Source organism: Salvia splendens, chromosome 21 (genome assembly GCF_004379255.2).
Source record: "Salvia splendens isolate huo1 chromosome 21, SspV2, whole genome shotgun sequence".
NCBI classification, from domain to species: Eukaryota; Viridiplantae; Streptophyta; class Magnoliopsida; order Lamiales; family Lamiaceae; genus Salvia; species Salvia splendens.
The window spans coordinates 3,257,525-3,277,703 of record NC_056052.1 but is presented as its reverse complement, the minus strand read 5'-3'; the positions used below and the strand labels follow the sequence as shown (position 1 = coordinate 3,277,703).

General features: G+C 35.6%; 1 protein-coding gene across 1 annotated transcript; it reads left to right on the top strand.

Moving 5' to 3' along the window:
- The first annotated feature begins 1,585 nt into the window (after positions 1–1,585).
- LOC121783259 (GATA transcription factor 5-like) lies at positions 1,586–3,058 on the top strand. Its single transcript, XM_042181281.1, has 3 exons — positions 1,586–1,752; positions 1,838–2,122; positions 2,212–3,058. The coding sequence occupies exons 1-3, from the start codon at positions 1,648–1,650 to the stop codon at positions 2,848–2,850; spliced, it is 1,029 nt and encodes a 342-aa protein (XP_042037215.1). The 5' UTR covers positions 1,586–1,647; the 3' UTR covers positions 2,851–3,058.
- Positions 3,059–20,179: the final 17,121 nt, after the last annotated feature.

The window sequence follows — 20,179 nt, the reverse complement described above, 5'->3', positions numbered from 1 at the left end:
AAATAATTGATTGTTTAGATAGGATAATAGAATATAATGCCCTTATTATATTTAGTTCACTTATGGATGTAGATATGATACTTGTACTTCATAATATATTCTTTATTTAAAAATAGAAACTATTTTCTTTGGTCTGTTCTTTATAATTAGAAATTTTCGGTTTTTAAAAAAAATTCTTTGTAATGAGGTGAGACTCATTTGCCACTAATAACATTTCATTCACTTTTTTTCTATCTATTTCTTACATTACCTGACCTACCCAAATAGCTTAGTTATGATGTCGAGATGATTAAAAAAATTATTCGAATTCTCAATTTGCAACGATTTGTTCGGTTCAATTTGTGAGTTTAAATTTTATGCTGAAATTGTCTACATACAAATTCCAATGCAATAAAGAAATAACATGCTATTGCATTATAAGCCCAGGCCTCATGAATTTACCAACAAATTTATTATATACTCTCTTGAATTAGGTTGCTGACTTTATTTTTCTACTTCTTTGTACCTGTATGCCTTGATTAACCATAAATTCTTGGCAGTGTACACATTCAAAAAAGCTCTATAACAAACTCCAATGCATCATATAATTCAAATGAAAGTTGAAAATCATGTGGCACAACAGTGATGTGATACTTAATTGTGTTTGAATTATACACATAATGCACCCTAAGATAGGCAAGATTAAATCACATGTCCATTAATGAAATCAAATTCGTGTAGGAAAACAGTTACTACTATAATTAAAGTTAATTTTGCATCAACTTTTTAGCTGTCACAACAACTCCACCTAGTTAATAATCACTCAGATTGATTAGGCCGTGGAGAGGAAATTTTGGGTAATTTTTGTATAATTTGTTATTGGTTATCTCCATATGATAAATCAATGTGGGAAATTGGATTTAAGTTAAAAGACGAAGAGCGGGAAAATTCCAAATTCCACATATTGCCCATCGAAGGGGTGAGATTATGTCATTTATATATATCGACATCTTTGCTTTCAAATATCGGTAATAGTAATATTCAATTTTTCTTACGTCGAAAAAAGGCATTAATTCAGCAACTGAAACCGTAATTCCAATCTACCACATTTCTTAAACAGTAAGAAAAAATTAAATCTCCACAATCTCAAAGATGAAAACTACCAAACAATTAAAACGAGAGACATTACAATTTACAAACATGATAATAAAAATTACTGCAACAGTGAGAATCTCACAATCCACAGAAAAGTTAGAAACAAACAATAAAAAGGTAATAAATCAGAGAAACAACACTATTTTCTCTTTAATAAATACCCCTCCGTCCTATAAGAATATACACTCTTTTCTTTTTAGTTCGTTCCATAAAAATATATATTTTCTAATTTTAAAAAGTTTTTTCTCTCTGTAATAAGGTGGAACCATTTCTCAACTAATAACTAATTTTATATTAAAACTTATGTCAAATTGAAAGCGAATATTCTTTAGATAAGAAGGGAGTTTGCAGTTATTCCACATTTTCTACTCGGATTTTCATGATTATGACTGAGGTATTTTTGAAAGTAGAAATGGCTCGTTTTAATTATTAGTTTTTGTTAATTTTAAGATATCGTATAGGTGTGTGACACTTTTACCCTATTTTTCTCTGTCTTCAATTCTCTCTCATTCAATGCTTTACCGAACTCACCACCACCCTTTTCTCTACACACTCGAGCCTTTTTCCCCTTCCTCTTTATCCCCTGTTCTCCTCTACCCTCCTTCGCCTCGTCTCCAGGTGCCTTTTTCCTCCTCCTTTTCCTTTTCCCCAACAAATTTCGTGTTTAAATTAGCTTAATTTGCTTCTGTATTTATGTTTGTAGGAAATGGTGTGCGCTTTCATAGACGCCTTTGCACCAGAGATGCTGAAAACCGCCGCCTTCGCCGCCGACGACTTGTTCGTCGACGAGCTCCTCGACTTCTCTAACGAATTTGAAGAAATGAAGGAGGAGCAGCAGCAACTGGAAGAACCGGAGGAGAAGGAACAGGACCAGAGCAAGACTGCCTCCTCTGTTTTGGAAGAGAAGCTGACGCCGGCGCCGGAAAATAGCCCCGTTTCGACCAACGGCGATTTTGGGTCTCTCCCGGAGAGTGAATTGAGCCTTCCCGTGAGTGAAAGTTTCAATTTTTCGGTTTAATTTTGGGAAAAAAACGTTTCTTGAAAAATGAAACTGAAAAAGATGGAGTCTTTTTGCAGGTGGAGGGGTTGGAGAGCTTGGAATGGCTGTCTCATTTTGTGGAGGACTCATTTTCCGACTACTCACTCACCGGAAAACTGCCGCCGAAGCCGGCGGAGAAAGAGTCCGCCGCCGGCGAACAGCTCTGTTTCAGCACTCCAGTACAAACCAAGGCCCGAACCAAGAGGGCCCGAACTGGGGTTCGCATTTGGCCCGTTTTGTCGCCTTCATTCACCGAGTCCTCGACGTCCTCCTCGTCCTCGTCCTCCTCGACGACGTCGTTTTCGCCTCCCAACTACCCGTGGGTGGTCCAGAGCCAGACCGGCGAGTCCTTTTTAGGCAAGCTAGCCGTTAAGAAGCAGAGGAAGAAACCGGCCGACGGCGGCGCCGCCGCCGCCCAGCCAAGGAGGTGCAGCCATTGCGGCGTTACCAAGACTCCGCAGTGGCGGGCCGGCCCGCTCGGGTCGAAGACTCTTTGCAATGCCTGTGGGGTGAGGTACAAGTCGGGCCGGCTCCTGCCGGAGTACCGGCCCGCATGCAGCCCGACGTTCTCGGTCGAGATGCACTCAAACAACCACCGGAAAGTTCTCGAGATGCGGCGCAAAAAGGAGTCGGAGACCGAGCCTGCGGGCCCGGCTCAGCCTGCTCCCAATTTTTGAAGATAGGAAAGGAAAAAAATCAGTTTTAAGGATTAAGGTAGGATTTCAAGAACCCGGTTCGGGTTAACTAGTCCCGGTTTGATTAGTGTATATTCTTTTTATGGACCCATGGTTTGGTGAGGTAGGTTACATGGCAATGTAACTGATTAAGAGAGACTTTAAAGTTTTATGTTTTAATGTAATTCCAATCAAGGCCTTAATTGCGTTATTTGGGGTTCTTTTTTAATTTCAATATCCGCAAATATATGCAATTCATTTTGGAAAAACATGCACATTAAATAGAGAAAGGTGTGACTTCTGCTGCTTGCTTTGTGGGCCCACTCCTAGTAGCTGTAGCCCTACCTATATAGATACTAATTCGAAGATGGAGTATGATATTGTAATCAAGTGTTGTGATTTGAAATGGAAGTAATAGTAGTATTAAGATTGAAATGTAGAGAAAAAGATGATTAATTAGGCAGAAAAATGGGAGGGCGTTGAAAAGCAAAAGGTAATGAGATAATAAGGGGGTGCACGCCACAAGCTAACAAAGATAGTTCACATGGTTTGGGTGGGGAAACAAAATGGTGATGGCGTGATTCCTAAGCATTTTGCATTCCTTACCTTTCTCAATTTCATATCCTCACACTTACTCCTCTTCTCTCTCTCAAATCATTACCCATCATCCTATATACACACCATCATGGGTCAAATTACTTCCCATCTTTTATTAACAACTCTCTAGTCTGAGATACGGACGTGTATGGTAAGATAAAGTAATCTTGACACTATAGAGACAGGCCGTGAACTGGGTTTTCGAGAAAAAGGACAACCAAAGAAGAGATAAGAATAAACATAATCTCTGGTTAGGAGTATACAATACAACCGAACTGACTATCAATCGATCTCAACAAATTTATGTCATGTCCATAGTAAACAATGTATATTTCCTATCACGTGATAGAGAAGTATGAGAAATTACTTTTGGGATGACCAACAATCCAGACATATTTTAGGAGGTTGAATTGGTGTCCCTTGAAGTAGTTGGGAGAGGACAATCTTAAATTAAGATGAAATGTTTTCTTGGCATTACTTATATCGAATATTTGAAATTACCAATCAAAGATTACTAAATTCAAGATTTGAACTGAAATAGAATAGGGGGTGTTTGGGGGATTACTATTAGAAATTGAATTATCATAAATTTAAAGGCGGTCCAGGTGAAAAAAACCAAAAATGTCGCCCGGTGATCAATACTTATGAATGTTGGTTTTGGGGATGTCCAAACATGGTGTTAAATTAAAACTGTGGATGTTGATGTGGACCAGGTTTTGTTGGACAATAGGATGTACACTTTCTGCAAGGAATCAAAATATTTTAAATTTAAAATATCAAGTTAAATTTTCGATGTATTGCATATGTATACATATATTGTGTATGTGATTGTCTAGCTCATGAGTGTGGCTTCAATCCAATTTCATTTTATTTTCTTTTTAATTTTAGTAAATTTTATTTTCTTTTGTCAGTGAGAGCCTGAGAGGGATTTTTTATAGTTCAAAAGAAAAGACAAGAAAAAGGTAAAGAGTGTTAGAATTGCAGCAAAGAGAAATTGCTGATAGGTCAGTGGGATCCTATCATAATTTTATTTTAAGGGGTTAATAACATTATTCATTAGGTTCAATACAGGCTATATATATTAGGATTTCAATTAAAAGAATTGCAATATCTTTTAATAGACCACCACTTAAACAATAAAATAAAATAAATGCATACTAAAAAAACAATCCTTCTCTTTTCCATTCGTAATTTCCATTGTTGCCACCCACGACAGTTGCACTTCTCTCATCACTGCAATACCTCCACGGCCAACGTTTTCCGACGAGATGAACATTAACGACACCGGAAAAAGGGACAATGCTCTTAAGAATGACGGATTGAATTTAGACAAACACGAATCTTGAGGTGGATGTAGGCAACTTACTAAATACAAATAAATGAGTTATCTCTCTCCCTAGATATTTGCATGTGTGTTCGTCAGGTTTTTGGATACTATGTCAGTAATAAAATGTCTTAGTTTGATATTTTAGTATGTCTATAATTACTAGTTACACTGATATTTTAGTATGTTTATAATTACTAGTTACATTTTTTTTCTAATTTAGGTAAGGGTGTCCACTATAAGGCGGACACGCCCAATAGCCCCGCCCCAGTTTTTTGTCCATAGCCCCAGTTTTTTGTCCACAGCCCCAAAATTCTATTTCCGCCACTATAGTGGACACCTCCAATAGCCCCCAAATTTTATAATCAATTTTTATTTTAAAATATTTTTAGTTTTAATCAAGTGCAATTTAAATAATTGCAGTGTAAATAACTAGAAAACAAGGTAATTATGGCCGAATATTCGTTGTATTGCAAACCGGTAAAATTATACAACGAATAATTAATCATATTTCATCGTAAAATTAGATTAAATTTAAATCTAAAAGCGGATCAAAACCTCCATTTTAAACTATCAAAATTGGCAGAACAAATTCTCTCTCATCATTTCAAACCTCCATTTTAAACTATCAGAACCTCCATTTTAAACCTCCATTTTAAACTATCAAAACCTCCATTTTAAACTATCAAAAAAATTTCGCCGCATGCGCCGCGGCTAATGCCCCCACTATAATCGTCGCGCCTATAGGCGCGGCTATGCCCACCCCCGCCGCGTCCTCGCCCCGAACCCGGCGATCGCTCGTCCGCCCACCCCCGCCACGTCCGCCGCGTCCACCCCCGGGGCGGACGTGCTCGCCACTATAAACCGCCCGTCCACCGCCCCAACCCGCGGCTATAGCCGCGGGCGTCCCATAGTGGACACTCTAAGTGGACCGCACACACCAATAATATATATTTCATTACATTTCAAGTTTCTCACATTTTTAAAAACTTGCAACAAATCTAAACATTGTTATAAATCATAGACGGAAGGGATATTAATTAATTTTGGTACCCTTTTTAAGTACGGGTATCTACCAAGTCGAAAAACAGTCCTATATAATTAATTGTTATTAAAAAAATTAATCACTGGATAATGAGTATAAAATAATCAGCAGGCGATGCCAAATGTGGGATATGATTATTGTCTAAAACAAATATACTTACGCCGTCTGTGATTAATTAAATCGTAAACAATGATTAATGGGTCTGAAGTCAAATGTTTAGATGTTGGTGAAATTAAATAATCGAAAATAAAGGATAGTAAAATGGGTGGTATGATTAAATGTGCTTTACACACCCAACGATCTCAACTCCCGCCCAATATTCAATAATTCAACCAAGTCCAGTCAATCTAGTGAAATTTATAGTTAAAATAATTAGCATTTTGGATATTACAAAATTTTAAATAATTTATTTAGTGGTCGGAATCTCGTCAATGGCGCCTCTCACTTTCAAACAATTATTTTTTTGTTTTTTGATGTGCAACGTTAATACTAGTATTTAAATTTTAACTATAATGGGTGGGAAGTTTGAAAGTTGTGTAAAATTCAAATGTTATGACACATATATATTCTATTCACGTCACATGAGATATTGTAACTACTCTATTGTCTAAGTTCGAAATTGGGTGTCTCATTTGTGAATGAAGTCATTTTTATCCTTTTAGTACATTTTATAGTAGTTGAATCATTTTCCTTTTCTCTCTCTTACCTTATTCTCTCTACTTTTTCATCTGTCCTATTTTATTATTTTTTTATTTAATACATTAACATTTTTTTTTTATTTTCCTACCGAATAGAAATGCTTCCACTACTGTAAAACAGAGAAAGTAGTGCCTAGGTTCAATATTAGATGTCTTATTTGTGATTGACCCAAATTTTAAAAAAATGTTAATAGATGTGAGTCTTATTTTTATATATTCTCAATATATTAAAATAGAGTATTTTTTCTCTTAGAATAGATATGTTTAATTTCTAAAAAACAACTATTTATACATTCAATTACTTTTTCATTTTTATCATTATTTCAACCATCAGTTTATCTTTTCATAAATAGATTCAACTGTTTTCTCTCTCTCTCAATTTAAGACGCTTCTAAGGCCACCCGCAACGCGTCACGCGGGTGGCCCGTATCTCGTCACTCAGGGACATGAAGGCGGCGTGACACGTTGCCGCGCCCCGTCTCGTCCCTAGCCCGTCACCCATCCCGTTCTGCCGTGATGGAACGCGAGACGGCTCGCCACGCGCCGAGGCGACGTGGCGCGCTCCAAGGCCATGCGTGACGCCCACTCGCCGGCCAGCGAGTGGGCATCGCCACGCTGACGCAAAAATTCATTTTTATTAAAATTCGAATTAAATAAAAAATAATAATAAAATAAAAAATGTAAACGGTAATATTACCGTTAATAGCCATTTTTCCTTTTTTCCCCTTTTTTATTATTTTTTTACTCTATAAATACTCCTAATTCATCCTCATTTCACACACAACTACACATCTATTCTTCCCAAATCATCTTCATTTCCTTTCCAATTTTCATCTAACATCTCATCACAAATTATCCGGCGACAGAAACTCCGGCCGTGGCGGCTTCGGCGGGTGGGATCTCAACGCGTTCGGCGACTGGGGGAGCATGTACAACACATTGGGTGGTTCCAGTTTGTCGACGCCGGGGGGTACCAACCACCCAATTTGATGTTGATGCATATGCCCGTCCCTCCGCGCCCAATACCAAGCCTGGCTTAACGGAATTACGTTTATGGCAGCACAACTTGGCATTCCGCCTCCTCACGGCTTTAGTGCACCTCCACCGCATTCAGGGGATGATTCGCCTGCAGAGTAGTTTTTTTTATTTTCTCTAAAATTGTATTTTAAATTATGTCATTTTTATTTTTTTTAAGATTTTAATTATGTCTTTTTTTAATTTTTTGAATTTTAAGTTGTATTTTTATTTTATGTTGTAATTTTATTTTATTTTGAATGAAGTGTGTTTTTCTTAATTGAATTTGGTTGGAAATAAAAATAAAAAATGAAATTGAATGAATAGTAATTTAAGGGACGGAGGGTTGCAGGTTCCGTTCCTTAGTTAAGGGATGGAGTAAAAAAGTACAATAAGGCCCGCGAATAATAATTTAAGGGACGGTTTAGTGAAAGCGCTATGGATGACCTAAAATTTTCTAAAATCTGTCCATAATGTTACCCATTGAGAAAAACGTATGGTTCAAACTGAAAAAGTGGGTTGAAATCCCAAAAACCTAAGGTTTGGCTATTAAACTTTTCTAATATCATTATTGTGACGAGGACAAATCTTTATGTACAGTTTAACTTTCATTAATATTTTAATATAAAATTAATATATAAAATTGAAATTTATTAATATTTTTGAACTTATGATTTTTATATATTTTGTACTCGCTTCGTCCCAGTCAAATATGTCATCTTTTTTTTACTTTGTCACATTTAAGATGTCCATTTTCTATACATGGAAATAAATCCACATCTCTTCTCTCCTCATTAAAATATTCATATATTTTTTCTCTATATTTACACTACTTAACAACTCTTTCTAAAATTTCGTGACATTCAAGAATGTGGACATCTTGATTGAGAAACGGAAGGAGTATTAAAATTTTTTGACTGAAAGAAATGAGATTTCCGGTAGTAGTTCTCAAATCTTACTATAATATAAGCAATTGAATCAATCAAGTCATGCAGATTCCAAAATATCTTGTGAGTTTGGAAGTATTTTATTGTTGTTGAAAGAGAGGAGAGCATAGAATGGTTGAAACCTAACAAATAGCCTCTGTTACCTAACCTTTTCTTTCATGGAAATGCATTGTTTCCTAACATTTAATAATATGGTTTCCAGTAAAATAGCCACTTATGTAATATGCGATGTGACCAATCTTCATCAATAAGTGCTATCAAGTAAAAAATCTCATATACACTCGAGTGCTTAATTTTTATCCAAATCTTCTACTATCTCTTTATGTCTTCTCCAAGATATATATTTCATCGAAATAAGCACTGCACATTTCATGGAGTATAAAACTAATTCATATTTTGTTAGGAATATGTAAAATATTACTCCCTCTGTTTTTAAAAATAGTACTAACTATTTTCATTTTGGACCATTCCTTAAAAATAAAAATTTTAGAATATTTCTATTTTAAGACATGGATCCCACAATCCACTAACTAGACTTTCACTATTTTTTTTCTTCATCTCTCTTACTTTACTCGTTTTTCTTTTCCTCTCTCTTACTTTACTAATTATATTCACTTACTTACCAATTGTGCATTAAAACTCGTGGCGTTTCAAATGTTTCTATTTTTTAAATACGGAGGGAGTATCAATAATAATTTGATAATTTAGTATTTTATATCATTAAATTGGATTTCAGTTAGGATTGTTTGTTTTCATTTATTTTTATTTTTATTAAGGATAACTTTATTTGCTTACACATCAAGTGGATAATTGTTATAGTATTTTAGAAAATGCAAATTGCAAAAAAAAAATAATAATTTTGAAGTTTAGTCAAATTCTATTTTGTCCCATAATTTTGAAAATTAGTAAAAAAAATAGAGTTTGGAATTTTTCTCAATTATTCTGAGGTTTTTTTTGGTGATGGTATAGGGAATTTGGAAGTCGATGTATCTTATTTGGAAATTGAAAAATCATAGGTACACATTGGGGTGGACGAATTAGACAACGTTGTCCATTTATAAAAAAAATTGACATCGTTTGATTGAGAAATGTGAATAATATACTATTCCATAGGTGACTTGTATTTTTGATCATTAAATAATTAAAAATAAATTCAAATTTCATGATTTTTCAGTTGATTCATAATATTGCGGAATAATTAATAATTTGATCAAAATTCATGATTTTTGTAGCTATTTGCCCTTTAAAAATTGTACCTATGAAATAAAATTGTTTTTTTACCTTTGACTCTAATTTTCCTTTTTGAAACACAAGTCGATCACGTTTATTTTGCAATATATTTATACTCCTACTATTTTAAAATAGTGTTACTACTAATTAAAGATATTAACAAGTAAAAAGATAAGAGCTATTACCAATTTACCGTGCTCTTAAAATAAGTAACTGTGAATGCCACAAGAGTTTCATTTAGGTTAAAATCCTTTCAAAGTCCTCATTTGAGCAAATATATAAATAGGTAAAGTAATAGTACTTTAAAATAAGGCATATTTACCTCTACTATCATGCAACTAAATAAAATAAATAAATAAAAAATCATGCAATTTTTAAAAAGTTGTGTTTTTCCCACGAACTTTCAAATTGACAAATAATATCACAAACTTTACTCGAGTTTGCTATTTTCCACCAGTTAATAAATTTTGGTTATATTAATGGATTTAAGAACAATATTGGAGGGTGTGTTTCAAGAAAAACTATCCTCAAATTAAAGATTGAAAACTTGAAACTCTCGAAGTTGTTGTCGAGAAATTATGAAAAAAAATCCGCATCATGATATTATTTGCCGAAATTTTTTCGCCAATGGGAAAAAGTAACAAACTCTGGCAAAGTTCATGATATTATTTGCCAATTTGAATGTTTGTGGGAAAAATCCAACTTTTTGAAAGTTCTACGTAATATTAGTACATGTACACAAAATTAATGCCAAACCGTCTGTATTTCACGAGAAATTACATTAATATGAGAAAGAACTCAATACAAGTAGTACTATTAGTTAATATGAATTGGGAAAGTAAAGAAATTGCCATGCAATTTAAAGAAAACATCGCGCTCACAAAACAATTGTGATGTTCAAACAAAAACCATTAATAGCTAATATAGGAGAAATATTGAGTCACTTTTCTAGAAGACAAGAGACCTATAGCCAAAAGTCTCATTCATGAAGGGAAAATAAGGTTGGTTTATATGGCAATCCACGTAAAAATGCATGGCATTTTTTGTGTTTAGTGTGGAGGAGAATTTCCTCTGCATCCCCATTCCCAACAATCTCCACCCCCTCCGCCGCCACCACCACCCCATCCTTTACCTCCTCCTCCTCCACCACCACCACCACCTCCACCTCCACCACCTCCTCCACCTCCACCCTTATGACCACCGCCTCCACCTCCCCCGCCTCCGCCTCCACCCCCACCTCCACCTCCCCCACCTCCGCCTCCACCTCCACCTCCACCTCCACCTCCCCCCTTATGACCACCACCACCACCACCACCTCCACCTCCATTTCCTCCCCCTCCTCCACCTCCCCCCTTATGACCACCACCTCCACCTGATCCATGACCACCTCCATTTCCTCCCCCTCCTCCACCTCCCCCCTTATGACCACCACTACCACCACCAGATCCACGGCCATCTCCATTTCCTCCACCATGGCCGCCGCCTCCTCCATTTCCACCGCCACTTCCTTTTCCTCCACCACTACCACCTCCATTACCCTTGCCACCTCCGCTACCTCCTCCACCACCACCGGTCCCTCCTCCATTTCCCCTGCCACCTCTATGTCCTCCCCCTCCCCCATTTCCACTGCCACCTCCTTTTCCTCCTCCACCACCACTTCCACCTCCCCCGTGCCCGCTACCTCCTCCACCTCCTTGCCCTCCACCATTACCACTTCCTTTCCCTCCCCCACAACTTCCTCCATTATTCCCTCCTCCTCCTCCCCCACCACCATTACCTCTTCCCGATCCCTTTCCACCCGGATGTCTCTTCCTATGCCCTCCTTTTCCACTCTCACCCCCACCTCCTCCAGTGCCACCGCCGCCACCACCACCACCACCACCTCCTCCACCATTATGGCCTCCACTACCACCCCCACCTCCTCCTCCACCGCTATGGCCTCCACTACCACCGCCACCGCCTCCTCCATTGCCGCCACCACCACCTCCACCGCCACCGCCTCCTCCATTGCCGCCGCCACCTCCACCACCACCACCTCCACTGCCATGGCCACCATTCCCCATCTCATGCTTACTATCAACCAAAGTCGAATTCATTATCCGTGCATGACCACCAACATCATCATCCAACACCCGCCTCATAAAAGCTTCAACACCCACACCATTTTCATCGCCACCACAAACCAAGTAAGGACTCAACACAACACAAAAACAAAAACAAAAACAAACACAAACAAGTAACCCGTAACCCATTTCCCTCTGTTTGTCGAATGTTCTCCTTCTTGCACTATATATAGAACCATTTCTGTCTCTCACTTGCTAAAAGGGACAAGTAGAATTCTTCCAAGTCAATTTTGTCCCCACTCTCGCTATCTCAACTAACCTAATGCTCACTCAAAGCTATACCATCTCAAAACTAAACCTCTTACCACTAATTATCACAATCAAGTTTTGCAATACTTTTTATCTCCATATACTCTAATTACTTTACTTATCTTATTACTATCCACGTTTTTAATATTTTTTGTATTTTACTATGGCCAAATGAATAACTTCTCTTTTGCAATAAACTTCTAGAGAAGTAATAATTCACTGAAAAATTAAAAGTCTGACCATTTGTAGATTGGCAAAACAAATCACCTTTACAGTACATTAGTGGATTATACATACTTTTAATTAAAACGATTTTTTGTACAAAAATACTAAAATAAAGCAGCTGGATTATTTCAATTGATAAAAGGCTACTAGCATTGGTTCGTAGTATTCGACGCATATTTTTTTTTCATTTTTATTTATTATGTCAATATCAATAGTAAGAACATCCACAGCACAACGGCGGGCAGGGTACGCTTGAGGCGCCGGGGCGACGGGCGGGGAGGAGGGACGTGAGGGAGAGAATCTACTCGTTGTGAGCTCAGTGCAGCGCGGTGGGAGATGGGGGTGGTTTTGTGTATTTATATTTTTTTTAATTTCAATTATTATTACTATTAATTGCATTTATTATTAATTTGTGCATTTATGCGTTTTAAACTTCAATTATTAATATTATTAATTAATATTAAATGTGTAACAATATCTTATTAATTATGCATTTATTATTGAAATTATGAATTTCATTGTAATAATACAATTAATTATACATTTATTATTCAAAACGTGTTTTGAATAAAAATGTCAATTATATTGATGTGACACACGGGGGGTAGATGGCGTCCATTGTGCGAGTTGTGGCCCAACGCAAAAAAAGAAGAGAATAGTAACATGGCAGAGAGTTATGGTGGAAGGACATCTATTGTGGATGCTCTAAACAACATTTTTGAGATATAAACAAATTTAAGGTTAACCATTGTGTGTCCCTTTACTTTAAGTTACTGCTAATATATTTTTTTTGAAATTTATAAAAAAGAATTTTTTTATATAGTTTAATCATTAATAATATATATTCCTATCCTAATTTACCAATAAAAGTTTTATTTGACACGAATTAAACTGTATAAGTGGAAAAAGTTGTGAAAATATCATCCTCATTTTTAAACACAGAGTATTAATTTTATAATTTTAATATGAATGAAAATTAGGTTCCCCAAACAGTCATTGAATTTCCAAGTAATTCTTTTAACCCTCAATTACGCCTATAACTTTATTACTTAAAAAGTAAAAAGTATATGGAGAGATTAGGTATTGTATGATTGGATTTGAAGGCGTGGGTTTTAATTCATTGCCAAATGAGAATAGAGTTAGAAGAAAAGTGATAAAACATGTGACTAGAAGGTAGGATTTGGTCCACTCTCAATACTGTCGATCGAGTACATTCTTTCTCATCTACAAATTTATTCTTAAATTTAATTAAACGTACGATTAATTATCTTAATCGACTCATCTTGGTTTAAAAAAAATTATGAAAAAAGTCAATGGAATATAAATTGTATTTTTATATGTAAGTATGTTATAGTCAATAAAATGTAAGTGAGAGATGTTAGTAGTAATAATTATCATAATTGACTCATCTTTGTTTTTAAAAATTAAAGAAGAATTAATGAAAAAAGTTAGTGAAATATGATTTATATGTATATTGTATAATAAAAATGAAATATAAATTATAAAAGTAAGTGAAACTATGAGTCATATTTTCATTACTCATCCTTTCCCGTCGTCTGACATAAAAAAATAAGTATAAACTATATCTTTAATATCACTAAATTCGAGCTAAGCCCAACCTATAATTTTAGAATAATCCTTGAACAAATTAAGTTAAATAAGTCGATAATAAGATATTTTAGGACTATTAATAATGTCTTTTAAATAGAGATGATGATGCGCTACACTCGTCTTATGATATATACTCCTATATTATATGTACATTATTTCAATGAACACGAATGATATTAAAGGATCCTGAAATTAACCATGTTATTATGGATTTATAGTGTTGTCCAGTTGTGACTCACAAATTTTGTCAGAGTGCACTCCAGATAATTCCAATATGGAGGTTTTCTTGAATTTATATTAATGACTACTAAGTTGAGTGTAATAATTATCTCCCATGTGAACCATCGTTTCAAAATTTCCTTTCCCTTTTCTTCAAGCAATTGCAACCAAAATCTTGATTTTCAATGCAACCCAAAACCCATCATTTATTTGGATATTTTTAGAAAGTACATGTGGAAATAACAGAAATAAGTCTGCACTTTAAAAACCATACTAAACTGAATTTTTTTGGTAAAATATCATACTGTACGGAAAAAAATGGTATTCTAAAAATTCAATTTTTTAAAATATTTTTTGGTATGATAAATATAGAAGATCGATATTTTTGTATTTTTCTGTCACCCTAATTAATACTCCCTCCGTCCAGCAATAGCAGTCCCGTTTTTCCGTTTTGGGATGTCCGGGAATAGGAGTCCCGGTTCTACTTGCCATATTTGGAAACAATAACCACCCCTACTTATCCACATAAATTTCAAAACTGCCATTAAAAAAACCCCAAATCAATTCCCTAATTTTCTACACTGAACACTCCGCCTCGCACAATTGAGAAATTCAGTCTCTCTCCCCCATTCTCACACTCTCTCTCTCGGGAACCCTAATCGCCCGCCGCCTCCATTGCTCCTTCTCGCCCACAGCCTCCTTCTCGCTCCGTCGCCACCATCGCCTCCACCGCCCCTACTTGTTCCGTCGCCACCACCGCCTCCTTCTCGCTCGTTGTCTCCACCGCCTCCTCGCCTGTCATTTCCACCGCCTCCAAATTGTCCGCCGCCTCCACCATCTCCTATCAAACCCTAATCGCCCGCCGCCGCCTCACTGTCTTCCTCTTCTTCTTCTGCTCTTATGAATTTGATTTACTTTTTGCTTCAATTCGGTATCGTTAAATATGCAATTTAGTTGAATTTGAATTGGTTTTGTTGAATTTGAATTGGAGTGTGGTTCTCGTTAAATTTAGTTGAATTTGACGAAATTGAGAAATTGGTTTTGTTCTTGGTTTATTCTCCAGATTATACTGCAATTTAGTTGAATTTGAATTGGAGTGTGGATCTCGTTAAATCTGTTCTTATGAATATGATTAGAAATTGATTTGAATGGGGCTGCAATTGTAATTAAAGTAATACAAAAAAAATAAGAATACTACAATTGTAATTAAAGTAATAAAAGTTGAATATATAAATTAAATAAGTTGGTTCCAAATTCAATTAACACACAACTATTATTATAATCAACTAGTTTATTAAAACCCGTGCCATAGAGAAATGGGACTGCTATTGCCGGACGGAGGGAGTATATTCAAGAAAGGTTCCTGTCTACAAATATGCAAAAAGAAAATTAGGTGGACCATACGAGGAGAATATATTTGGCATCCATCATTAATCCTCGATTATATATATAAGGATGTATTCATTTCCTTTTTGTATCTTTTGTTCTATTGTTCTTTTTAATCTCGGCCATTCATTCTGAAGATCTAACGGCCCCAAAATAATACCAACTTATGTTAAATTAAATCATTAAAAATTGTGAAAAGGCTAGATTAGGGAATTGACGTTGGTGGTTGTTATGGAAAATCCCATAATTTTCTCTTCCAAACTCAGCGGTTATTTTGATTACAGATCACGTTCAATTTGTGGTTTCTTCCCAAAGATTTTGCGTCTGCACTCCATAAATCTCATCGCGCATGTACCTCCTCCTCGTCACCGCGGTGCCATTCATCTACATCCAGGTTTAATCGTATTTACTTGCATTTCGCTGCTTCATAATTTTCCCCCTCAATGAATTAAATATATTTCTGTAATACTGCAATCAGAATTGCTTAATTGTGGGTGATCCTAAACGGACAGCCATCATATATGGAGTCGTGATATCGTTGAGCAAAATTATGGGATCTCATCTTTTTAGTGATTGACTTAGCTTATCATAACTGGATTTTCTTACTGATGGCTACTGCAGATGGACTGAAGTTGTGATTTTGCTGTGCAACTATCTGAATTATGTTATGAATTTCCATGAGCCATTTTCTTCCTCAGCACATACAATCTGAGTGATCCTGTTAATTATGTTTTTCTCCTTTTCATTTTTTCATTTTTCGTTTTTCGTCGCGCGGTTAATCTGAATGTACATATTGTGTAGTATAATGCGTAGTTTTAGTTTCTGTAATGCATTATTTGTGATATGTAATGAACATTTATACTGACCCGTTTAATTTAAGTTGTGCCGTGTTTCGATGTTTGGCGCACGTTTCTTGTTTTCCCTAAGGGTTTAACAAGCCCAGGGGCTAGGGTGTAGTATGTTCTAAGTCTAAAAAACGTTGTCCAAATACACGAGCTGCAGTAATTCATCTCGGGTTGCACATGCATAGCGCATAGGCATTTTTTAAAACAGATATACATAATGTACATATTGTGTAGTATGATGCGTAGTTTTATTTTCTGTAATGCATTATTTGTGATATGTAATGAACATTTATCCTGCCCCGTTTAATTTAAGTTATGCCGTGTTTCGATGTTTGGCACACGTTTCTTGTTTTCCCTAAGGGTTTAACAAGCCCAGGGGCTAGGGTGTAGTATGTTCTAAGTCTAAAAAACATTGTTCAAATACACGAGCTGCAGTAATTCATCTCGGGTTGCACATGCATATCGTGTAGGTATTTTTTAAAACAGATATACGTAATGTACATTTTTGTATAGTATAATGCGTAGTTTAGTTTCTGTAATGCATTTTTTGTGATACGTAATGAACATTTATCCTGACCCGTTTAATTTAAGGTGTGCCGTGTTTTGATGTTTGACGAACGATTCTTGTTTCCCCTAAGGGTTTAACAAGCCTAGGGGCTAGGGTGTAGTATGTACACATTAATAACAACGTTAACAAAGACCAGTAGTTTGAGTTATAAAACTAGTGTTTTGTTATAATCGTGGTTATGGACTAATTTTGACTGATTTACATAATGTACATATTATGTAAGACACGATCGCCCTTTCTTCCTGTAGGGTTCTTCGGCTCACCCTGATCTCCAGCCGTACTTGGGCCTACCTCGGCCAATCTATCCCTGAATTTTTTCGCAAATGCTACCGGAATTACATCGTCGACCGCTTCGTCGATGTCGAGTCTTAGCTGCTTCTTTGCTATGGAACAAACAACATAAAACATCGGAAAATTATCATTAAAACAGAATACAACATGATATGCGCACTTTGAATCTTCACTGAGTGGATTAACCAATATAAACAATACCTCTCATAATGCCTATTATACTCTAAATAATGACAATTACCTGCTACATAATGCACTGCCTAAATTAATTAAAGCACATATGTAATCTTCACTGAGTTGATTAACCCATATACAAAATACCTCTCATAATGCATAATATACTCCAAATAATGAATAATACTAACGACAACAAGCACTTCTGATTTCAAATAATGTGTACTTTGAAATTCACTGAAATAATTCACACATATACACAATAGCCTTCCTAATGAATACTATAATGTAAATAATGACAAAAACTTAACCTATAATGCGCAAGACAAATAAAAAATGCACATATTTATATTGCATTAAATAATTGATCATTTTACACTTTAAATCTTCACTGAGTCTACTAATCAATATAAAAAATACCTCTAATAATGCCTAATAAAACCAAATAATGACAATAACCTACTACATAATGCATTGTACAAACCAAATAATGCACATATGTAATCTTCACTGAGTCTATTAACCAATATAAAAAACTCTAATAATGTATAATATACTCCAAATAATGACAATAACCTGCTACACAATGCACTGCCTAAACCAAACAATGCACATATGTAATCTTCACAGAGATGATTAACTCATATGCAAAATACCTCTCATAATGCATAATAGACTCCAAATAATGACAATTACATACTGCATAATGCACTTCATAAACCAAATACTGCACATATGTAATCTTCGCTGAGTTGATTACCATATACACAATACCTCTCATAATGCATAATATACTGCAGATAATGACACATAATGCACTGCCTAAACCAAATAATATAAATAAGTAGCTTGAATGAGTTGATTAACCCATATACACAATACCTCTAATAATGCATAATATACTGCATATAATGACAACTAGCAGCTACATAATGCACTACCTAAACCAAATAATGCACATACGTATCTTCCAATAACCACTTTTCCCACAACAGCAAACGAACCGGGTACATAAGTAAAAATATGTAACAAATAATGCATCCAAGTACATCAATAATGTGGATTTTAGATTATCTAATGCGCACAAAACAGTCATGCAATTACCCTTCCAGCCATTACCCAGATATGAAGATGAATACACAATGGAAGCCTAATTGATGTCGAACAACTGAACTAATTATACACCCACTTCATACGCTCAATCAAATGACGCAATTATACACGCAGTTATACAGATTCTGTCACGTAATGGCTAAACCATGCACAACAACAGTCACATAATGGCTAAACCATGATAAATAATACATAGAAATAGCTACATAATGAACAGATTCAATTAAGTAATGAACATACAAATATTGCATTCACCCATTGACCCATGTACAATAGCAGTCACATAATGGCTAAAACATGATAATTAATGCATACAAATGGGTACATAATGTACAGATTCAGTTTAATAATGTGGCCATGAATATTGCATTCACCTAGTACTTCACGTAGAGAAGCAGACAACTATTCCAGGAATTGGAAATGCAAATGAAATAGAATGCTCACCTTCAGACTGGGATGGTTGTGAAGTTGAAGGACGTCCTCTTTTCGTCATGATAAATCTGGGAGACGAACCAAAAAACCAGAACCCTATAAGATTCCATCTGCATAATGGGTCACTAAACAATTGTAAACCAGAAAATAATTACAAAATCAATTAAAGACCCAACCCTAACCACAATGAATACGAATAATTATTAACAACCAGAAAATAATACGAAAAAAAATTGTGAATCGACGAGTTGGTGGTGTGGTAGGCGGCGAATATCGCGGATAAACGGTGGATGGAACGCAGAAATTGACCTTCTTCAAAACCTACCTCTTCGTCGACTTCAGGAGATGCTCGCACAATACTAGAATGACAGTTTGACAGTGAAACAGTCCACCGTCGACGCTCTTTGGATATTGACAGTCCTTTGAGGAGGCGGCTAGGGTTTTGAAAGCTGATCGAAATTGGGGAGAAGATTTGCGGTGAGAGATTGAAGGAGAGACGTTTGGAGTGAGAAATTGGGCAACCCTAGGGGCTGAATTCCTCAGCGTGCTTAAATTTCGGACTTCCATATTCTGGCGGTTCAAATTTTCGTTTCTTTACTAAATTACCCTTATAATGCACTAAAACAACCTTATAATGCACTAAAACAACCTTATAATGCACCGCGGGTTTAAAAAATAAGCATCAATCCGGACCGTTGATGAATCGAATCTAACGACACATATTTAGAAGAATGAAGGATCTAATGGATGAATAGGAGAATAATATAATATATATATCAATAAATATAAATTTAAAGGATGTGACGTCATAATGAACTAAAGTCCGAAACATTTGGCACCGGACTTTGTGTACTTTATTAGCACTAGGCAACATATTGTAAACTAACCTTTTAATTTGTCAATGATTCTAAGTATGTTTATTTACTTGTTATTGTTAAAGCTTGAAAAATTTTAGAAATTTATAATTGATTAGCATATCCTAGAAGTCTTGGTTAATTACCTTTCTAAAATTTGTATTGTCATATAAACCTAAAAGTTTGACTAACATCATATCTTAAAGTGAATCAACATAAGTAGAAAGGTTATTCACTTATTCTAACTATAATATATAATTATCATAAATCGTATAGTTATTTATTTATACTAGTTACGTTATTTAATAACTGTCTCATATAAATCTAGCACTGTCGTATGTCTTTAAGACAAATTTTTTTCTTAATTTTTTATTGGATGGGTGAAAG